This window comes from Dendrobates tinctorius, unplaced genomic scaffold (genome assembly GCF_039654945.1).
Source record: "Dendrobates tinctorius isolate UK_male_01 unplaced genomic scaffold, ASM3965494v1 ptg000138l, whole genome shotgun sequence".
NCBI classification, from domain to species: domain Eukaryota; kingdom Metazoa; phylum Chordata; class Amphibia; order Anura; family Dendrobatidae; genus Dendrobates; species Dendrobates tinctorius.
In genome coordinates, this window is record NW_027361806.1 from 68044 (window position 1) to 85055 (window position 17012).

A 17012-nucleotide genomic window follows, 5' to 3' on the forward strand; every position below is an offset into this window, starting at 1 on the left:
TATATGTGTATATATATATATATATATATGTGTGTGTATGTATATATATATAATCAGTATACACAAGTACACCCCTTTTGAAAAGTAAAATTGTAATGTTTCACTGAAATGAAAGACTTGAGTTTCATTTTTTAACCCCTTACCGGAAAATAAAGTTAATAATGTAACTTTCATTACATAATCTTCTGTTTTGCTCCAATGAGTCCATGCAAAAATGAATAAGCCCTGCATCATCTATTACTACAACTGGTATTTTATGTGACTTCATGATTTTTAAGCACTGCATGATGACTTTTAGACATGAAATGAACCATTTGGCGACATATTACAACATCTATCTTATTCCATTGCACAACTTTTAGAGCCTGTATACTGGATGGAGGGTGATGACAACTTGTCTCTTCAGAATTCTCCATAGGTGTTGGTTGGGATAAAATCAGAAGACACTTGGCCACTGAATCCCTTTCACCCTGTTCTTATTCAGAAATACAACAGATGTGTATTTTGGATCATGATCATGTTGGAAAAGTGTACGTCTTTTGAGGGCACGGAGTGATGGCAGCATCTTAGCCCCACATAAGGACATGGCCTCCACCATGTTTCACTGTAGGCACTATGCATTTTTCTATATATTAGGTAATAAATGCGTGATTACCGGGGGTTCACCACTGGGACCCCCAGGGGTCCAGAAAATGAGGATCCCAAAGTGTCCGTCTGAATGAAGCAGTAGCACGTACACAAGACCATCACTCTACTTGCATCTGTGGGTCTATAGTATCTGTAGTGACCGGGCATGATGACCACCGCTGAAATGATGAGTTATGAGTTATTTTTGGACGGGAAAGTGACTGACAACAGACAGCTTTAGATTCACAAATGGATAATTTCCATTTGCCATTTTCTAGATTTAGCTTTTTTGTCACTTTTTTTATTTTTGCACTTCACAAATTACTTCTGGAGGAAAATGGCAAAAAATTTATGGAGACTACACTTTTTTTCACATTGTTTTGCTACTTACTACAATGTAGAAACCATAATGTTACAGTGAATACAAGAAACACAAAATCTTTAATGTGTCACATACATGCGTGATGGGGTATGGACATGCCATGTCTACTTCAGGCGACTTCTACGTAGTACCCGCCACCCCTGACAAAAATGCTAAAAAAAAAAAGAATGCACAGCAACGTCAAGTCGACATTGCTATGCACATCCATCTCGGGATTCGAAAGTTGTGAAGTGGCTAAAAGGAGTGACCTGATCATTCTTCAGACAGCTTCTGCTTCGAAGCTGCCACAGTCTTGTATATGAAGTTAGAAAATAAGGCAATGGCAAAACTAACATAAAAGGCGTCCAAGAAGACACGTCAACAAAAACACCACCCATAAACATTAGACTGTGAGCCGATCCTGCAACATTGATGCGTTTGGCCAACTTAGACTATTGTGTATGGGGGGCGCTTATTGTAGATTTTTCTTTAAAAATTTCTTATAAGCCATCATTTGTCACCTCTTTCCTACTTATATTGATAGGACTCCAAGAAGATGCACATCGATGACCTGCAGACGTCCTTGGACGATGTAAATGACGAAAGGCTTCAAGAGTCACCGTGGCACAGAACTCCATCACTTCTGTCTCGCTCCGCTCCGCCATCAATCCTAAGACGCCCACCCAGTCCTGTCCTGAACAGATCGTCCCTTAGAGAGAGGTAACCGTCGTGTCTCCATGTATTTGCCGAGTTCTTATTTGTACAACAGGGAATATTCGCTCAATTATTATATCACTTTATTTGCAAAATTGCATTGAACGTCTGGCACAGGTTCCCCCCCCTTCCCGATACGCTGCGATCAAATCAATCTCAAGGTGTTGTTTTTATGTAATCTCTCCATCTCGTAGAGCGCTGTCCCATCTACGTCTGCGGGAAGGCAGTCAGCAGAATCGCTGCCTAATTGTTCAATATACAAAGTTGCTGAGCGCTTAGATTTTCTGAAAGAAAAGATTTGTATCTCCGTCTTTTCATGGTAGATGTCACCCGCTGTCAGTCATAGCCAGAAGCAAAGAAGAGGCAGAGAGGCGTGGGGCGCCTGCCATTCTGCTACAGGAAAAAGTTGTCCCTCGACCTCAAAAACAGTGAAATTTCTTTTAAAAAAAAAAAAAAAAAAAAAAAAAACTTCTTATCTCGTTTTTCGACCTGTGTCCATACCTGCAGACATAGACACGAATAGTCACTCGTGTAATTGTGCTACATCTTTATAAAAGGCATAAAATGTTATTGTTTTTATTGTGTGTGGTTCAATGTGGACAGGTGTGGTTGTAGGAGATAGATCTGTTTTATAGATATTTTATTATTTATAAGCATTATTTTATTATTTATTCATATACAGTATATTTTATTTATATATAAATAATAAAAAATATATACATAAATAATACAATAAAATAAACACTTATTTTATTTGCATGTTTTATTATTTATTTATTAAATTATGGAATGGGAAAACGGAGATGATGTGAACATTTTTATTATTTTTATGCTAACTTCTTTTTTTGCACCTTTTTTAGTCTTTTTATGGGATTTGAACCTCTGATATTTTTTATTGCTGTATATTGTCATTTAAAGGAGTGTACTCATCTTCTGAGTTCAAGAGTACACCACTCCCCTGTCTCCTGCCTTTCTGATTTTTTAGGAGATGGTGCATCCTGAAGATTGACATTGCAGACCAGTGGTTTGGTTCCTTGACTAGTCCGAACTGTGCGCTCTTCCATGCCTCAAACATAGGCAAAGTATCTGAGGAGCAATGTGACCCTTGAGCTGGTCAGATTCCTTCAGAGCAGCACTTTTAAGCTTACAAGCTCGCTCTCCTTTGGGTACTGGACACCCCTGAATTGCAGAACTTTATCGATAACCTAGGCATCGAGTCATACACTTTAGAATTAAAAATCCCTTCATTCTTTTTTTTTATAATTTTACATATTTAAAAACATGAGGCGACACTCTTTTAAGTAATCTCCATGCTCCTAGAAGCAAGAGGATGGTAGACACAAGGGCCTTCAGTAGGTCCCCTGCCCATATGACAGCCCCCTCCACATTATGGAGTATTGCAATTGTGTGGCAGAGCCCTCCTCCCCACCATCTGAACAATAAAATGTTGCAGTTAACGACTAGGCCACAGGCAGTTAAATGGCGAAGATAAGAGATGACTTCTACCACTGTATTTATAGTTAGGTGTCAGCTGGCACCAGATTTACAGGAGCTCCATAGACACAAACCTGCCATATGTATAGTTACACAGCTTAGCTATTGGGCAGTGATTCTGCTGTCTGCCTTCCACACTCTTTCGCCACCCCCTCCTCTCTCCCCTCGTCTCTTTCACCCCACCCACCATTCCCCCTATCTTCCCCTCGTTCCCCCCTGTCTGGCTCCTGTCCCCCTCCGTCTGTCTTCTCTCCCCCCTTCCTCTGTCTTCTGTCCCCCTTTCTCTCCCCCCCTCTGTGTCTTCTCTCCCCCCACTGTGTGTCTTCTCTCAACCCTCTGTGTCTTCTCTCCCCCCTCCATGACTTCTGTCTTCTCTCTGCCCCCGCGTCTTCTGTCTTCTCTCTCCCACCGCGTCTTCTGTCTTCTCTCTCCCCCAAGCCCTCTGTATTCTCTCTCCCCGAGTCTTGTCTTTTCTCCCCTGCGTCTTCTGTCTTCTCTTCCCACGCATCGTCTGTCTTCTCTCCCCCCTCCATGACTTCTGTCTTCTCCCTCCCCCCGCATCTTCTCCCTCCCCCGCATCGTCTGTCTTCTCTCTCCCCCCAAGTCTTCTGTCTTCTCCCTCCCCCGTGTCTTCTCCCTCCCCCGTGTCTTCTCCCTCCCCCGTGTCTTCTCCCTCCCCCGTGTCTTCTCCCTCCCCCGTGTCTTCTCCCTCCCTCGTGTCTTCTCCCTCCCCCGCGTCCTCTGTCTTCTCCCTCCCCCGCGTCCTCTGTCTTCTCCCTCCCTCGCGTCCTCTGTCTTCTCCCTCCCTCGCGTCCTCTGTCTTCTCCCTCCCTCGCGTCCTCTGTCTTCTCCCTCCCTCGCGTCCTCTGTCTTCTCCCTCCCTCGCGTCCTCTGTCTTCTCCCTCCCTCGCGTCCTCTGTCTTCTCCCTCCCTCGCGTCCTCTGTCTTCTCCCTCCCTCGCATCCTCTGTCTTCTCCCTCCCTCGCGTCCTCTGTCTTCTCCCTCCCTCGCGTCCTCTGTCTTCTCCCTCCCTCGCGTCCTCTGTCTTCTCCCTCCCTCGCGTCTTCGCGTCTTCTCCCTCCCTCGCGTCTTCTCCCTCCCTCGCGTCTTCTCCCTCCCTCGCGTCTTCTCCCTCCCTCGCATCTTCTCCCTCCCTCGCGTCTTCTGTCTTCTCCCTCCCCCGCGTCTTCTCCCTCCCCCGCGTCTTCTCCCTCCCCCGTGTCTTCTGTCTTCACCCTCCCCCGCGTCTTCTGTCTTCTCCCTCCCCCTCATCGTCTGTCTTCTCTCTCCCCCCAAGTCTTCTGTCTTCACCCTCCCCCGTGTCTTCTCCCTCCCCCGTGTCTTCTCCCTCCCCCGTGTCTTCTCCCTCCCCCGTGTCTTCTCCCTCCCCCGTGTCTTCTCCCTCCCTCGTGTCTTCTCCCTCCCCCGCGTCCTCTGTCTTCTCCCTCCCCCGCGTCCTCTGTCTTCTCCCTCCCCCGCGTCCTCTGTCTTCTCCCTCCCTCGCGTCCTCTGTCTTCTCCCTCCCTCGCGTCCTCTGTCTTCTCCCTCCCTCGCGTCTTCTCCCTCCCTCGCGTCTTCTCCCTCCCTCGCGTCTTCTCCCTCCCTCGCGTCTTCTCCCTCCCTCGCGTCTTCTCCCTCCCTCGCGTCTTCTCCCTCCCTCGCGTCTTCTCCCTCCCTCGCGTCTTCTGTCTTCTCCCTCCCCCGTGTCTTCTGTCTTCACCCTCCCCCGCGTCTTCTGTCTTCTCCCTCCCCCGCATCGTCTGTCTTCTCTCTCCCCCCAAGTCTTCTGTCTTCTCCCTCCCCCGTGTCTTCTCCCTCCCCCGTGTCTTCTCCCTCCCCCGTGTCTTCTCCCTCCCCCGTGTCTTCTCCCTCCCCCGTGTCTTCTCCCTCCCCCGTGTCTTCTCCCTCCCCCGTGTCTTCTCCCTCCTCCGTGTCTTCTCCCTCCCTCGTGTCTTCTCCCTCCCCCGCGTCTTCTGTCTTCTCCCTCCCTCGTGTCTTCTCCCTCCCTCGTGTCTTCTCCCTCCCTCGTGTCTTCTCCCTCCCTCGTGTCTTCTCCCTCCCTCGTGTCTTCTCCCTCCCCCGCGTCTTCTGTCTTCTCCCTCCCCCGCGTCTTCTGTCTTCTCCCTCCCCCGCGTCTTCTGTCTTCTCCCTCCCTCCCCCGCGTCTTCTCCCTCCCCCGCGTCTTCTCCCTCCCCCGCGTCTTCTCCCTCCCCCGCGTCTTCTCCCTCCCCCGCGTCTTCTCCCTCCCCCGCGTCTTCTCCCTCCCCCGCGTCTTCTCCCTCCCCCGCGTCTTCTCCCTCCCCCGCGTCTTCTCCCTCCCCCGCGTCTTCTCCCTCCCCCATGTCTTCTGTCTTCACCCTCCCCCGCGTCTTCTGTCTTCTCCCTCCCCCGTGTCTTCTCCCTCCCCCGTGTCTTCTCCCTCCCCCCGTGTCTTCTGTCTTCACCCTCCCCCGCGTCTTCTGTCTTCTCCCTCACCCGTGTCTTCTCCCTCACCCGTGTCTTCTCCCTCACCCGTGTCTTCTCCCTCACCCGTGTCTTCTCCCTCCCCCGTGTCTTCTCCCTCCCCCGTGTCTTCTCCCTCCCCCGTGTCTTCTCCCTCCCCCCGTGTCTTCTGTCTTCACCCTCCCCCGCGTCTTCTGTCTTCTCCCTCACCCGTGTCTTCTCCCTCACCCGTGTCTTCTCCCTCACCCGTGTCTTCTCCCTCACCCGTGTCTTCTCCCTCACCCGTGTCTTCTCCCTCCCCGTGTCTTCTCCCTCCCCGTGTCTTCTCCCTCCCCGTGTCTTCTCCCTCCCCGTGTCTTCTCCCTCCCCGTGTCTTCTCCCTCCCCGTGTCTTCTCCCTCCCCCGTGTCTTCTCCCTCCCCCGTGTCTTCTCCCTCCCCCGTGTCTTCTCCCTCCCCCGTGTCTTCTCCCTCCCCCGTGTCTTCTCCCTCCCCCGTGTCTTCTCCCTCCCCCGTGTCTTCTCCCTCCCCGTGTCTTCTGTCTTCTACCTCCCCCGTGTCTTCTGTCTTGTCCCTCCCCCCGTGTCTTCTGTCTTCCCTCTTTTCTCTCCCACCGCGTCTTGTCTTCTCTCTCCCACCGCGTTTTCTCTCTCCCACTGCATCTTCTGTCTTCTCCCTCCCCCCAGCATCTCTTCCCTTCTCTTTTTGGACCTATATGGAAATCAGGCTGGAAGTGCACAGGGGTTGCATCGATGCTCATGGAGTAAGCGGTTCAGCTGCACTGACGCCCCCCGGGCACTTCCAGCCTTATTTCCATATTGCTTCTATTCTAGATTTCTCATGACTGGTACATCCTATAATTACAAAAAAGGTATCAATTTTATTGAAAGACAAGCGCCTGTACAGCCATACCACTGCTCCCATATGTAAAACGCGCTGACAAGTTGTCCTTAATGAGCACAAATAATCTGCATTTTTTTTAATCCATTGACTAAAACTTACACACAAATTATCTGCTTTTTCCCCCCGCTATTAATTCCTTGTATTATTTACCACGCTCGCTCTGATCTGTGCCGCACTATCCTGTCATACTTTTCCTCACTTAAGCTGCCAAGACATATCTGGATGTCAGAAAAAATGACTTTCGGTTCATCCAGCCGCACAGAGCTATAAAAATTCTAATGACAGAGTCTGAAGTCAGATCTCTCCTCCAACGGGTGGGACGCTGTTAAACAAACAACGATCCTTGCGAGCCAAGCTTTCCTGCTGGAATTAGACATACGAAAAAAGAATTCACTTTTTTATTTCTTCCCCTTAGAAGAAGCCAAATATATACATGTATTGTGCGTGCAAAAATCAGACAGGAGCCCGTCTAACAGTAAAGGCAACTGATTACTATTACTCTGGAGCATCTGTAATAAAGCTGTTTTGCAAATATTCCAAATTTAAGTTAAAAAAATCCTCATGTTTTGTGTCGTCAGCTCCTATGCAGACTTATGCATTTCCATGGTAACTTCAGATGATCCCTGATTCTGCGGTCATCCTTCCTCCCACTTAAATGGGATTATGCAGCAATGCATTGCAGCACCTGGGACAGCCGCTTCAAAATGTAAGGAGCTGTGCCTCGCATATAATGGCAGCGCTCACTGGATGCCGCTGCCCCTTTAATAAGCTGATCTGTGGGGGTTCTATCAGTCATATCTCCTCTAATCTGATATAGGTAGCCTGTCCTAAAGGCTACTGCAAAGGTTCCAATCTCTGCATCCTAGCCTTACAGCCTTCAACACATATATGCACATTTCGAACATGAAAAATTACCGCTGCAGCCAAACACCATGTTTAACAGTGATGTCTTCTCTAGGCGGTGATAAGGTGCAACAGTCACATGTTTGTGTGAGAACATCAGCTCTGGATGCAGAACATCAGGATGCGGAGAAGGGGACCTGTGGAGTGGTGGCATGGGAGTGGTGGAACGTAAGGAAGAAAGGGAGTGGTGGAGCGTCAGTAAGCATGGGAGTGGTGGAGGGTCAGTAAGCATGGGAATGGTGGAGGGTCAGTAAGCATGGGAATGGTGGAGGGTCAGTAAGCATGGGAGTGGTGGAGGGTCAGTAAGCATGGGAGTGGTGGAGGGTCAGTAAGCATGGGAGTGGTGGGGGGTCAGTAAGCATGGGAGTGGTGGAAGGTCAGTAAGCATGGGAGTGGTGGAAAGTCAGTAAGCAGGGGAGTGGTGAAGGGTCAGTAAAGCATGGGAGTGGTAGAGCATCAGTAAAGCATGGGAGTGGTGGAGGGTCAGTAAGCATGGGAGTGGTGGAGGGTCAGTAAGCATGGGAGTGGTGGCGGGTCAGTAAGCATGGGAGTGGTGGAGGGTCAGTAAGCATGGGAGTGGTGGAGGGTCAGTAAAGTATGGGAGTGGTGGAGGGTCAGTAAAGTATGGGAGTGGTGGAGGTTCAGTAAAGTATGGGAGTGGTGGAGGGTCAGTAACGCATTGGAGTGGTGGAGGGTCATTAAGCATGGGAGTGGTGGAGGGTCAGTAAAGCATGGGAGTGGTGGAGGGTCAGTAAAGCATGGGAGTGGTGGAGCGTCAGTAAAATATGGGAGTGGTGGAGCGTCAGTAAAGCATGGGAGTGGTGGAGCGTCAGTAAAGCATGGGAGTGTTGGAGCGTCAGTAAAATATGGGAGTGGTGGAGGGTCAGTAAATCATGAGAGTGGTGGAGCATCAGTAAAACATGGGAGTGGGGGAGCATCAGTAAGGTGCAATCATCCAATGAAAATAAAACAGAACAATTCTGCACCCTATATTACTAGGGTCAAAAACCTGCACTTCTCTCTGTTGCCGTCACGGGTCTTCGCGGGGCTTGTGAGACGTTATATGAACCCTGCAGCCATTCAGCTTCCTCTAATGGCTAGTGGTCGTGTTATACAGGATCTTACTGCAATGAGACGTCACGATGGTGGCTTTGGGCTTCCATACACATTAGATTGTTTGGTCGACGGCTATATCTCCTGACACTGCAACACTTGACACGACTGATTCCTCTTGTATTCTATACGAGAACTAGTCAGACAGCGGCTCATCTTCCGCAAAACAAAAGGATATGCCACCGATATTTGACAGATCACATCCTTCTCTTCCATGACACCTGTTGGAGAGTGAGAAACAACGCCCAACTCACATCAGATATCGACATATTTGAACTACTTCAATGTAAATTCTGTATATCATAGACACTACGTTATTCATAACCTAAGCAGTCAGACCGTCCCGTCCGGTGATTTCTCTCCCTCCTATATGCGCACCCTCTGGGGAAGCCGGAAAAGTTGAGTGATGTATTTGCAGGGATTCTGTGTGTCTTGTCTTTTTTTTTCCTCCGTTCTCGGCGCGGTCCCCACAGATGTTGCCAGCATGTCTTTGTTTTAAAAAGATAATTGTTTGACATTTGAGACAGGACTTTGTATCGAATGATAAACCGTCAGAGCGTGAATCGTTCTCTGGAATTTTTTTTTTTAATTTTTTTTTTTTGTGTGTGTTTCAGCTTGTAGTAACCGGCCTTTAATCCCGTAGAGAGTCTCGTCGTTGTCACTCCAGCTAATCAAGAAATCTTTCTGTTGAGAGAGAAGATTATTTGCTTTCTTTATTTTCGTCTCTTCCCTTTTATTTGCGTCTTTATCGCTATGCAAACAGAGGTGAAGCGTGCCTCCCCGCCACACCGGAGAGCTGGGCCGGTTGATCACACTTGACAGAGCATCTTTGAAATGAATTATGAGAAGGTCTCCCATTGATCTGGCTTTTTTTTTTTTTCTTCAGGTCGCTGAGCAATAATTCCTAAGTGTTTATACAATCTATTGAAATCAATAAACAATTTAAACCGGTGTAGCCGCAGAATGTTTGTTCGGGACGAGGAACATGGAAAGTATGACAATGAATACCGCTCTAGTGGAGTGGCTTTTTCTATATAATCGGAGCAAAGGGTTCTCCTAATGACATTTTTTCCCCTTGTCTCCTTCGATACTGGACCTTATTCACATGACTGGATTTTATGTCTCGATCCATTGCTTTTTGTATAGCGGCAATGCACAGATGCCATGTTCTTGTCTTCTTGGGTGGGTCAAGAATATTTTTTTTAATCTCACATATACAGTTAGGTCCATATATATTTGGACAGAGAAAACATTTTTCTAATTTTGGTTCTAGACATTACCACAATGAATTTTAAACAAAACAATTCAGATGCAGTTGAAGTTGAGACTTTCAGCTTTCATTTGAGGGTATCCACATTAAAATTAGATGAAGGGTTTAGGAGTTTCAGCTCCTTAACATGTGCCACCCTGATTTTAAAGGGACCAAAAGTAATTGGACAGATTAAATAGTTGTAAATAAAATGTTCATTTCTAGTACTTGGTTGAAAACCCTTTGTTGGCAATGACTGACTGAAGTCTTGAACTCATGGACATCACTAGATGCTGTGTTTCCTCCTTTTTGATGCTCTGCAGGCCTTCACTGCGGTGGTTTTCAGTTGCTGTTTGTTTGTGGGCCTGTCTGAAGTTTAGTCTTTACCAAGTGAAATGCATGCTCAATTGGGTGGAGATCAGGTGACTGACTTGGCCATTCAAGAATATTCCACTTCTTTGCTTTAATAAACTCCTAGGTTTCTTTGGCTTTATGTTTTGGGTCATTGTCCATCTGTAGTACGAAACGACAACCAATCAGTTTGGCTGCATTTGGCTGGATCTGAGCACACAGTATGGCTCTGAATACCTCAGAATTCATTCGGCTGCTTCTGTCCTCTGTCACATCATCAATAAACACTAGTGACCCAGTGCCACTGGCAGCCTTGCATGCCCAAGCCATCACACTGCCTCCGCCGTGTTTTACAGATGATGTGGTATGCTTTGGATCATGAGCTGTACCACGCCTTCACCATACTTTTCTCTTTCCATCATTCTGGTAGAGGTTGATCTTGGTTTCATCTGTACAAAGAATGTTCTTCCAGAACTGTGCTGGCTTTTTTAGATGTTTTTTAGCAAAGTCCAGTCTAGCCTTTTGATTCTTGATGCTTATGAGTGGCTTGCACCGTCCAGTGAACCCTCTGTATTTACTTTCATGCAGTCTTCTCTTTATGGTAGATTTGGATATTGATGCGCCTACCTCCTGGAGAGTGTTGGTCACTTGGTTGGCTGTTGTGAAGGGGTTTCTCTTCACCATGGAGATTATTCTGCGATCATCCACCACAGTTGTCTTCCTTGGGCGCCCAGGTCTTTTTGCATTGATGAGTTCACCAGTGCTTTCTTTCTTTCTCAGGATGTACCAAACTGTAGATTTTGCCACTCCTAATGTTGTAGCAATTTCTCGGATGGGTTTTTCTGTTTTTGCAGCTTAAGGATGACTTGTTTCACCTGCATGGAGAGCTCCTTTGACCGCATGTTTACTTCACAGCAAAACCTTCCAAATGCAAGCACCACACCTCAAATCAACTCCAGGCCTTTTATCTGCTTAATTGAGAATGACATAATGAAGGGATTGCCCACACCTGTCCGTGAGTCAATTGTCCAATTACTTTTGGTCCCTTTAAAAACAGGGTGGCACATGTTAAGGAGCTGAAACTCCTAAACCCTTCATCCAATTTTAATGTGGATGCCCTCAAATGAAAGCTGAAAGTCTGAACTCCAACTGCATCTGAATTGTTTTGTTTAAAATTCATTGTGGTAATGTCTAGAACCAAAATTAGAAAAATGATGTCTCTGTCCAAATATATATAGACCTAACTGTATTCTAAGTGAAAATAAAGGGCATTTACTGGGACAATTTTATTTATTTTTTCCTTTTGGTGCTAAAAATTGACAGGGCGTTACTGCCGACATCATTCTGATGGATAGCGGACTTTCCCCAATTAGGCAGCGAGTAACCGACTATCAATCCGCATAAGATCGGAAGTCTTGCCTTGTCAACAGAGTAGAAGAGAAACGGCTCCTCTGTCGACGTGACCTCATCGGAAGCCTCAGAATTGCCTGCAGGAGCGGTCCGTGACCACTCTTAGCTGGCTGAAATTGGCACCGGGCAAAACAAGTAGATAGATAGCAACGTCCTTCCTGTAAGTTTGTAAACCCATAAGAAAAAAATTAAATTGCATATCAATTGATATATTGGTGTTAGAGTTGGTGTGCAGGACCTGGTCCATGAGCCACGTCAGGACAGGAGTCCTGAGAACCAACACTTCCCTGAGGGCTCTTCTTTTGATTAGCCGACCTGGCACGACATGACATTCCTGACACGGCAACAATGACATTACACCAGGCCCGCTAATTAAAATAGGACCCACGGATACCATCAGGTAATAGACGGTTCTCAGGGTTCCCATTCAGCAGCCACAGATTACTCACGTGGTTGATAGACTGGGTCTTGAAAAGCAATTTACACCAACTCTAATTAGAGTATTTTTTTTGAAGTATGAGAGGAACTTACCCAAACTCTGGGTGGAAAACGGAAACATGCCAATTACCCTGATATTTCTTATACTACAGCTGTGAAATGAGTACAGTACTACTACATTTTGTTGTATAAATAGGCTTTAAAAGGATAGTCCCATCTGAACAAACACTCGTTTACAAAAAAATTTGTCCCATGGTCAGGAAGCTGAAATCCCTGGTGATCGTTTTCAAGAATCTCGAGTCAGATGCACTTTTCTCCTGCAGTGGCCACTACTGGATAAAAGTGGTATTACATGATTCTCATTCTACAGAGTGGGTCATTTATATGGATACACCTAAATAAAATGGGAATGGTTGGTGATATCAACTTCTTGTTTGTGGCACATTAGTATATGGGAGGGAAAAACTTTTCAAGATGGGTGGTGACCATGGCGGCCATTTTGAAGTTGGCCATTTTTGATCCAACTTTATTTTTCCAATGGGAAGCAGGTCATGTGACACATCAAACTTAATGAGAATTTCATTAGAAAAACAATGGTGTGCTTCGTTTTAACATAACTTAATTCTTTCATGAGTTATTTACAAGTTTATGACCACTAATAAAATGTGTTCAAAGTGCTGCCCATTGTGTTGGATTGTCAATGCAACCCTCTTCTCCCACTCTTGACACACTGATAGCAACACCGCAGAAGAAATGCTAGCACAGGCTTCCAGTATCCGTTGTTTCAGATGCTGCACATCTCGCATCTTCACAGCATAGACAGTTGCCTTCAGATGACTCCAAAGATAAAAGTCTAAGGGGGTCAGATCGGGAGACCTTGGTGGCCATTCAACTGGCCCACGACGACCAATCCACTTTCCAGGAAACTGTTCATGTAGGAATGCTCGGACCTGACACCCATAATTGATGGTATGGTGTGGTGTATGGGGTACAAAGATAGTGGGGTCATTCTTCATCAATGGAAACCTCAATGACACCGGATCTCTGAAATTGCTCCATGAGGATGTGTTGCCCTCTTTATGCACTGAAGATGGCACGTTCCCTGAGTTTTTCCAGCAAGATGGTGCACCACCACATTATGGGTGTCAGGTCCGAGCATTCCTGCAAGGAATCTGACCCCCTTAGACTAGCATTTCTTCTGCGGTGTTGCTATCAGTGTGTCAAGAGTGGGAGAAGAGGGTTGCATTGACAATCCAACACAATGGGCAGCACTTTGAACACATTTTATAAATGGTCATAAACTTGTAAATAACTCATGAAAGAATAAAAGACACGTTAAAACCAAGCACACCATTGTTTTTCTTGTGAAATTCTCAATAAGTTTGATGTGTCACATGACCCTCTTCCCATTGGAAAAAAAAAAAAGTTGGATCCAAAATGGCCGACTTCAAAATGGCCACCATGACCACCACCCATCTTGAAAAGTTTCCCCCCTCCCATATACTAATGTGCCACAAACGGGAAGTTGATATCACCAACCACTCCCATTTTATTTAGGTGTATCCATAGAAATGGCCCACCCTGTATTAGCAATACAGAGTCACGATGACTCCTCCAGCATGGGAAACACTTCATGCAGGTGACATCCAGAACAACCCCTGTAGGGAAAATACATTATCTGTATCCCTTCAGGAGGAGGATGGACACCTTGCAAGCACCCCAAATAGACATACTGTCCCACTTCATAGCACTGAAGTTGCTATTTTTTCTGGGTAAATGTAGTCCAACCTCCTCCATTCCTGCACTCGTGGAGTGATTTTACGTACGCCTGAAATTTTTGTGCAAATTTTGCACCATTTTAGAGGAGGAATACATATACATATGTACTCCCCCATTCGCTCACCGATGCTTCTGTAAGTAAACAAGAATCTGCATGAAAAGATCGGGAAGCTGTGACAGTCATTTATGTCTAAAATAGCAATCCACAAATGATTCCAAGAAGTTTTTATGATGTTCAAAGTTCATGTGAAGTTGTCAGGACCATGTCTTGCCCACAATCTGGTATGTCGGAGAGATCTGCAGGGGGCTGTCCTGATGAGCAGTGATAGTCAGAGGCATGTCGGACTCGGAGGCTTCGGCTCCGGTGCCGGTGTCCTCTGACCTTCGGTAAGTCTATTCATTTTCCTATGCCATTGATTAAACTGTAAGTTTGATTGGTCAGAGAAGCGGCACCGCCGGAAAGGATCTTCTAAAGTCACGTCTGATATCGATAAAGGTACCAGAACAGTGATTGAGAATGATCAGCGTGTAGTTATCAAAGGTCGATGTGTTGGAAGACCTTACGCGACTGAGACACGGCACCGTCAGTAGCTAAGTAGCGGTAGGCCTACGGTAAATTTGGCCTTTTGTTGCGGTTTTGGAGAATCCACATGTGATGTTAGTTGTGTCCAGCTATTTACAGTGGATTATTGCAAACCACAGAAAGTTTGTCACTTTGCTAATAAACCTGATTGCAAGTGAAGAATTGGTCACGGCATCATCTGAAAAATATTTATTTTTTTGGTGTGTGTGTGTGGGGGGAGATAAATGGCAAATATGTTGCCAGCTTGGAAAAGCAAGGGGTCTAAACTGGTGTTACCCAATATCGGCATGATGTAGGAGCAAAGACCCTGATTCCAGCGATGTGTCACTTAGTGGACTGTTTATTGCTGTTTCAATTCAATCAGTGTTTTATCACTAGGAGATACGCTGCCTCATGCCTCCTAGTCCAACCTCGACCCTACCACTGATTAGCAGCTTTCTCTCAATATACAGCGTACACAGAAGGCAGCCAATCAGTGTTGGGGGCGGGGTTATACAGGGCTCAGCGTTCAGAGCTCTGCTAGATCTGCAGCAGATAAAAAGCTAAGATTCTATCACATCTGCTGCATACAGGAGACAGTGATGCATTGCTGGAATCGGGATTTCTGTCCCAGATCGTGCTGCTGTCAAATTACGTAGCAAAAACCTGCTGATGGATTCCCTTTAAATAAAGCCAGGACAAATAAAGAATTTGCCCTTGCTGTAAACATCAGTCCTGACCAATAGGATTTGGTGACTTGTTTCCTTCTCCGTTAATTACAGTGGCAGTTTTTCCGAATTTATTTGCATTTTCTCTTTATCTGATTGAAGAAAAGTTTATTTTCCATGTGGGTAAGTGTTGAGCATATGCAGGCACAGTCGTCAAGGTTTTCCACGGTTTAAGGCTTAAGCACTTGGGGCGAGCGTGTTTTTGCGCAGCGGTCTTGATGAATTTACGTAACGTGAGCCTACAATTTATGACTCTACGACTTCACATTTTAACTCTAATCCCTTTTATTTCCATGCTTTAAGATTGTGCCGTAAAGGACGGCTAATTATTTCCCGTCTGATGCTGACTCCGTATGTGTTTGTTTTATTAGCGAGGTGACAGCGCAGCCTAGTGGCGTCATCCGGAGAATTACACATCGTTACTTACTGCCTTAGTGCTATCCAAAATGAAAATTCAGCGCAGTGTGGATGTAAGGATGGATCAGTGTGGTCACTAGATAAGTCACTTCTGGACCTTTTTCTAGATTTTGTGATCATTTTCGTTATGCTGCATTGGACTAAATAGGTCTGTAATGCACCATTGATGGTGTAACTGCTTAATGACGAAACTTGCTCAAAATGCAATTTTTGGGGTCCCTGGTTTAAACCCTTGTATTTTACATTTGTATAATTCATCTGCACCCCTTGATCACACCCTGCACTTCTCGTATATATGCTTTACTTCCATTCACTTTAGATCACTGTTTCCATCTCTTAAGAGTCCATCTAGAATTTCAGTTTTCACTCTACTCCTTCCTCTTCTGTGCTCTGCTATCCATCCCATGATAGATAAAAACTGTAAGGAAGCAGAGCGCACAAGATAGGGTAATGCCTTTATAAAATGATACAGGTAATGTGCTCACCTGAGCGAGTTGTGAAGATGCAACTCCTATAAGAGCTCCATATCGGTTACTGCTTCCCTGGGCTGGGGTATGAACTTCACCAGGAGACAAATAACGGTTTTAAGCTGTGCTACCGAAATAAAGTTATTTAATTCAGTTTTATTCCACAACGCGTTTCGACACCGGACTGGCATCTTTTTTTTTTCAAGTGTCCTTTTCAATACAGGTGGTTATTACTCTTGAAAAAGATCCCGAAACGCGTCGTGGAATAAAAGCCACAGGAAGGCTGAGCTGTGATCTCGTGATCATTTCGCAGGACCCTGATCCAACTGCCTCTGTCGGTGTTTCCTGACCGCCGGACGGGATCTCTGCAACACGACAAACTACTGGCATCCCCAGTTTTGTTTGATTGGCTGGCCTGGTGTGAAGTCATCATTGCTGCCTGACACATGCACAAGGCCGACTTGTCCATGTTTTTATGATGCTAAGTTATTTTTAGCCAACAAGTTGTGAGTCAGGGTAGTTAATGAGTCTACAGTCAAGAGCCGGAAGGGTACGTCTTTAACAGTGAGAAGAGACAAAGGCAATAATCAGGTCACAGTCCAGAGTCAGAATTCAAGATCGAGTACGTCAAGGCAAAAGGGGTAATACAAGCAGGTAGTCAATAGGCAAATCTAGGGTCCGGCAACAGAAGATCAGAATGTCTGAGTTCAGAGAACACACCGCATTGAGCAGAAAGTTACGACTGTCAGCTATCTGGGACTTCTAAGTAGTTGGGTAATCACTTGGAACAGGGAACACCTGAAGGAAACTCAGCACCTCCCAGTCCCAGATTGGACGACTGAGCTGTCAATCAAAATATCGACAGCACAGTACGCCCCTGCACTAGATTGGATGACTGAGTTGTCACTCACTGCATACAAGACACATGGAGCAGTGGAACCCTGACCGTTTTACTCCAGAGCTGACTGTATTTGCACACAGCTTGTTGTGCTGATTTTGCTCTGGATAGTGAAGTTTTTACACCATGTACTCGATAGGAAGAAATATACGTCCTCT

At 46.2% G+C, this 17012-nt stretch overlaps 1 protein-coding gene across 4 annotated transcripts in view; it reads left to right on the top strand.

The window, feature by feature from the left end:
* SPATA6 (spermatogenesis associated 6) overlaps positions 1-17012 on the top strand; it is a 79139-nt gene that overhangs the window by 46657 nt on the left and 15470 nt on the right. For all 4 annotated transcript variants that reach the window (XR_012220099.1, XM_073544363.1, XM_073544362.1 and 1 more), the window contains one exon: positions 1533-1708. Coding sequence is in view for 3 of the 4 variants with exons in the window: in XM_073544363.1 (XP_073400464.1) it covers positions 1533-1708 (176 nt within the window). In the remaining variant the exon portion in view is untranslated. The remainder of the gene's footprint in view (positions 1-1532; positions 1709-17012) is intronic.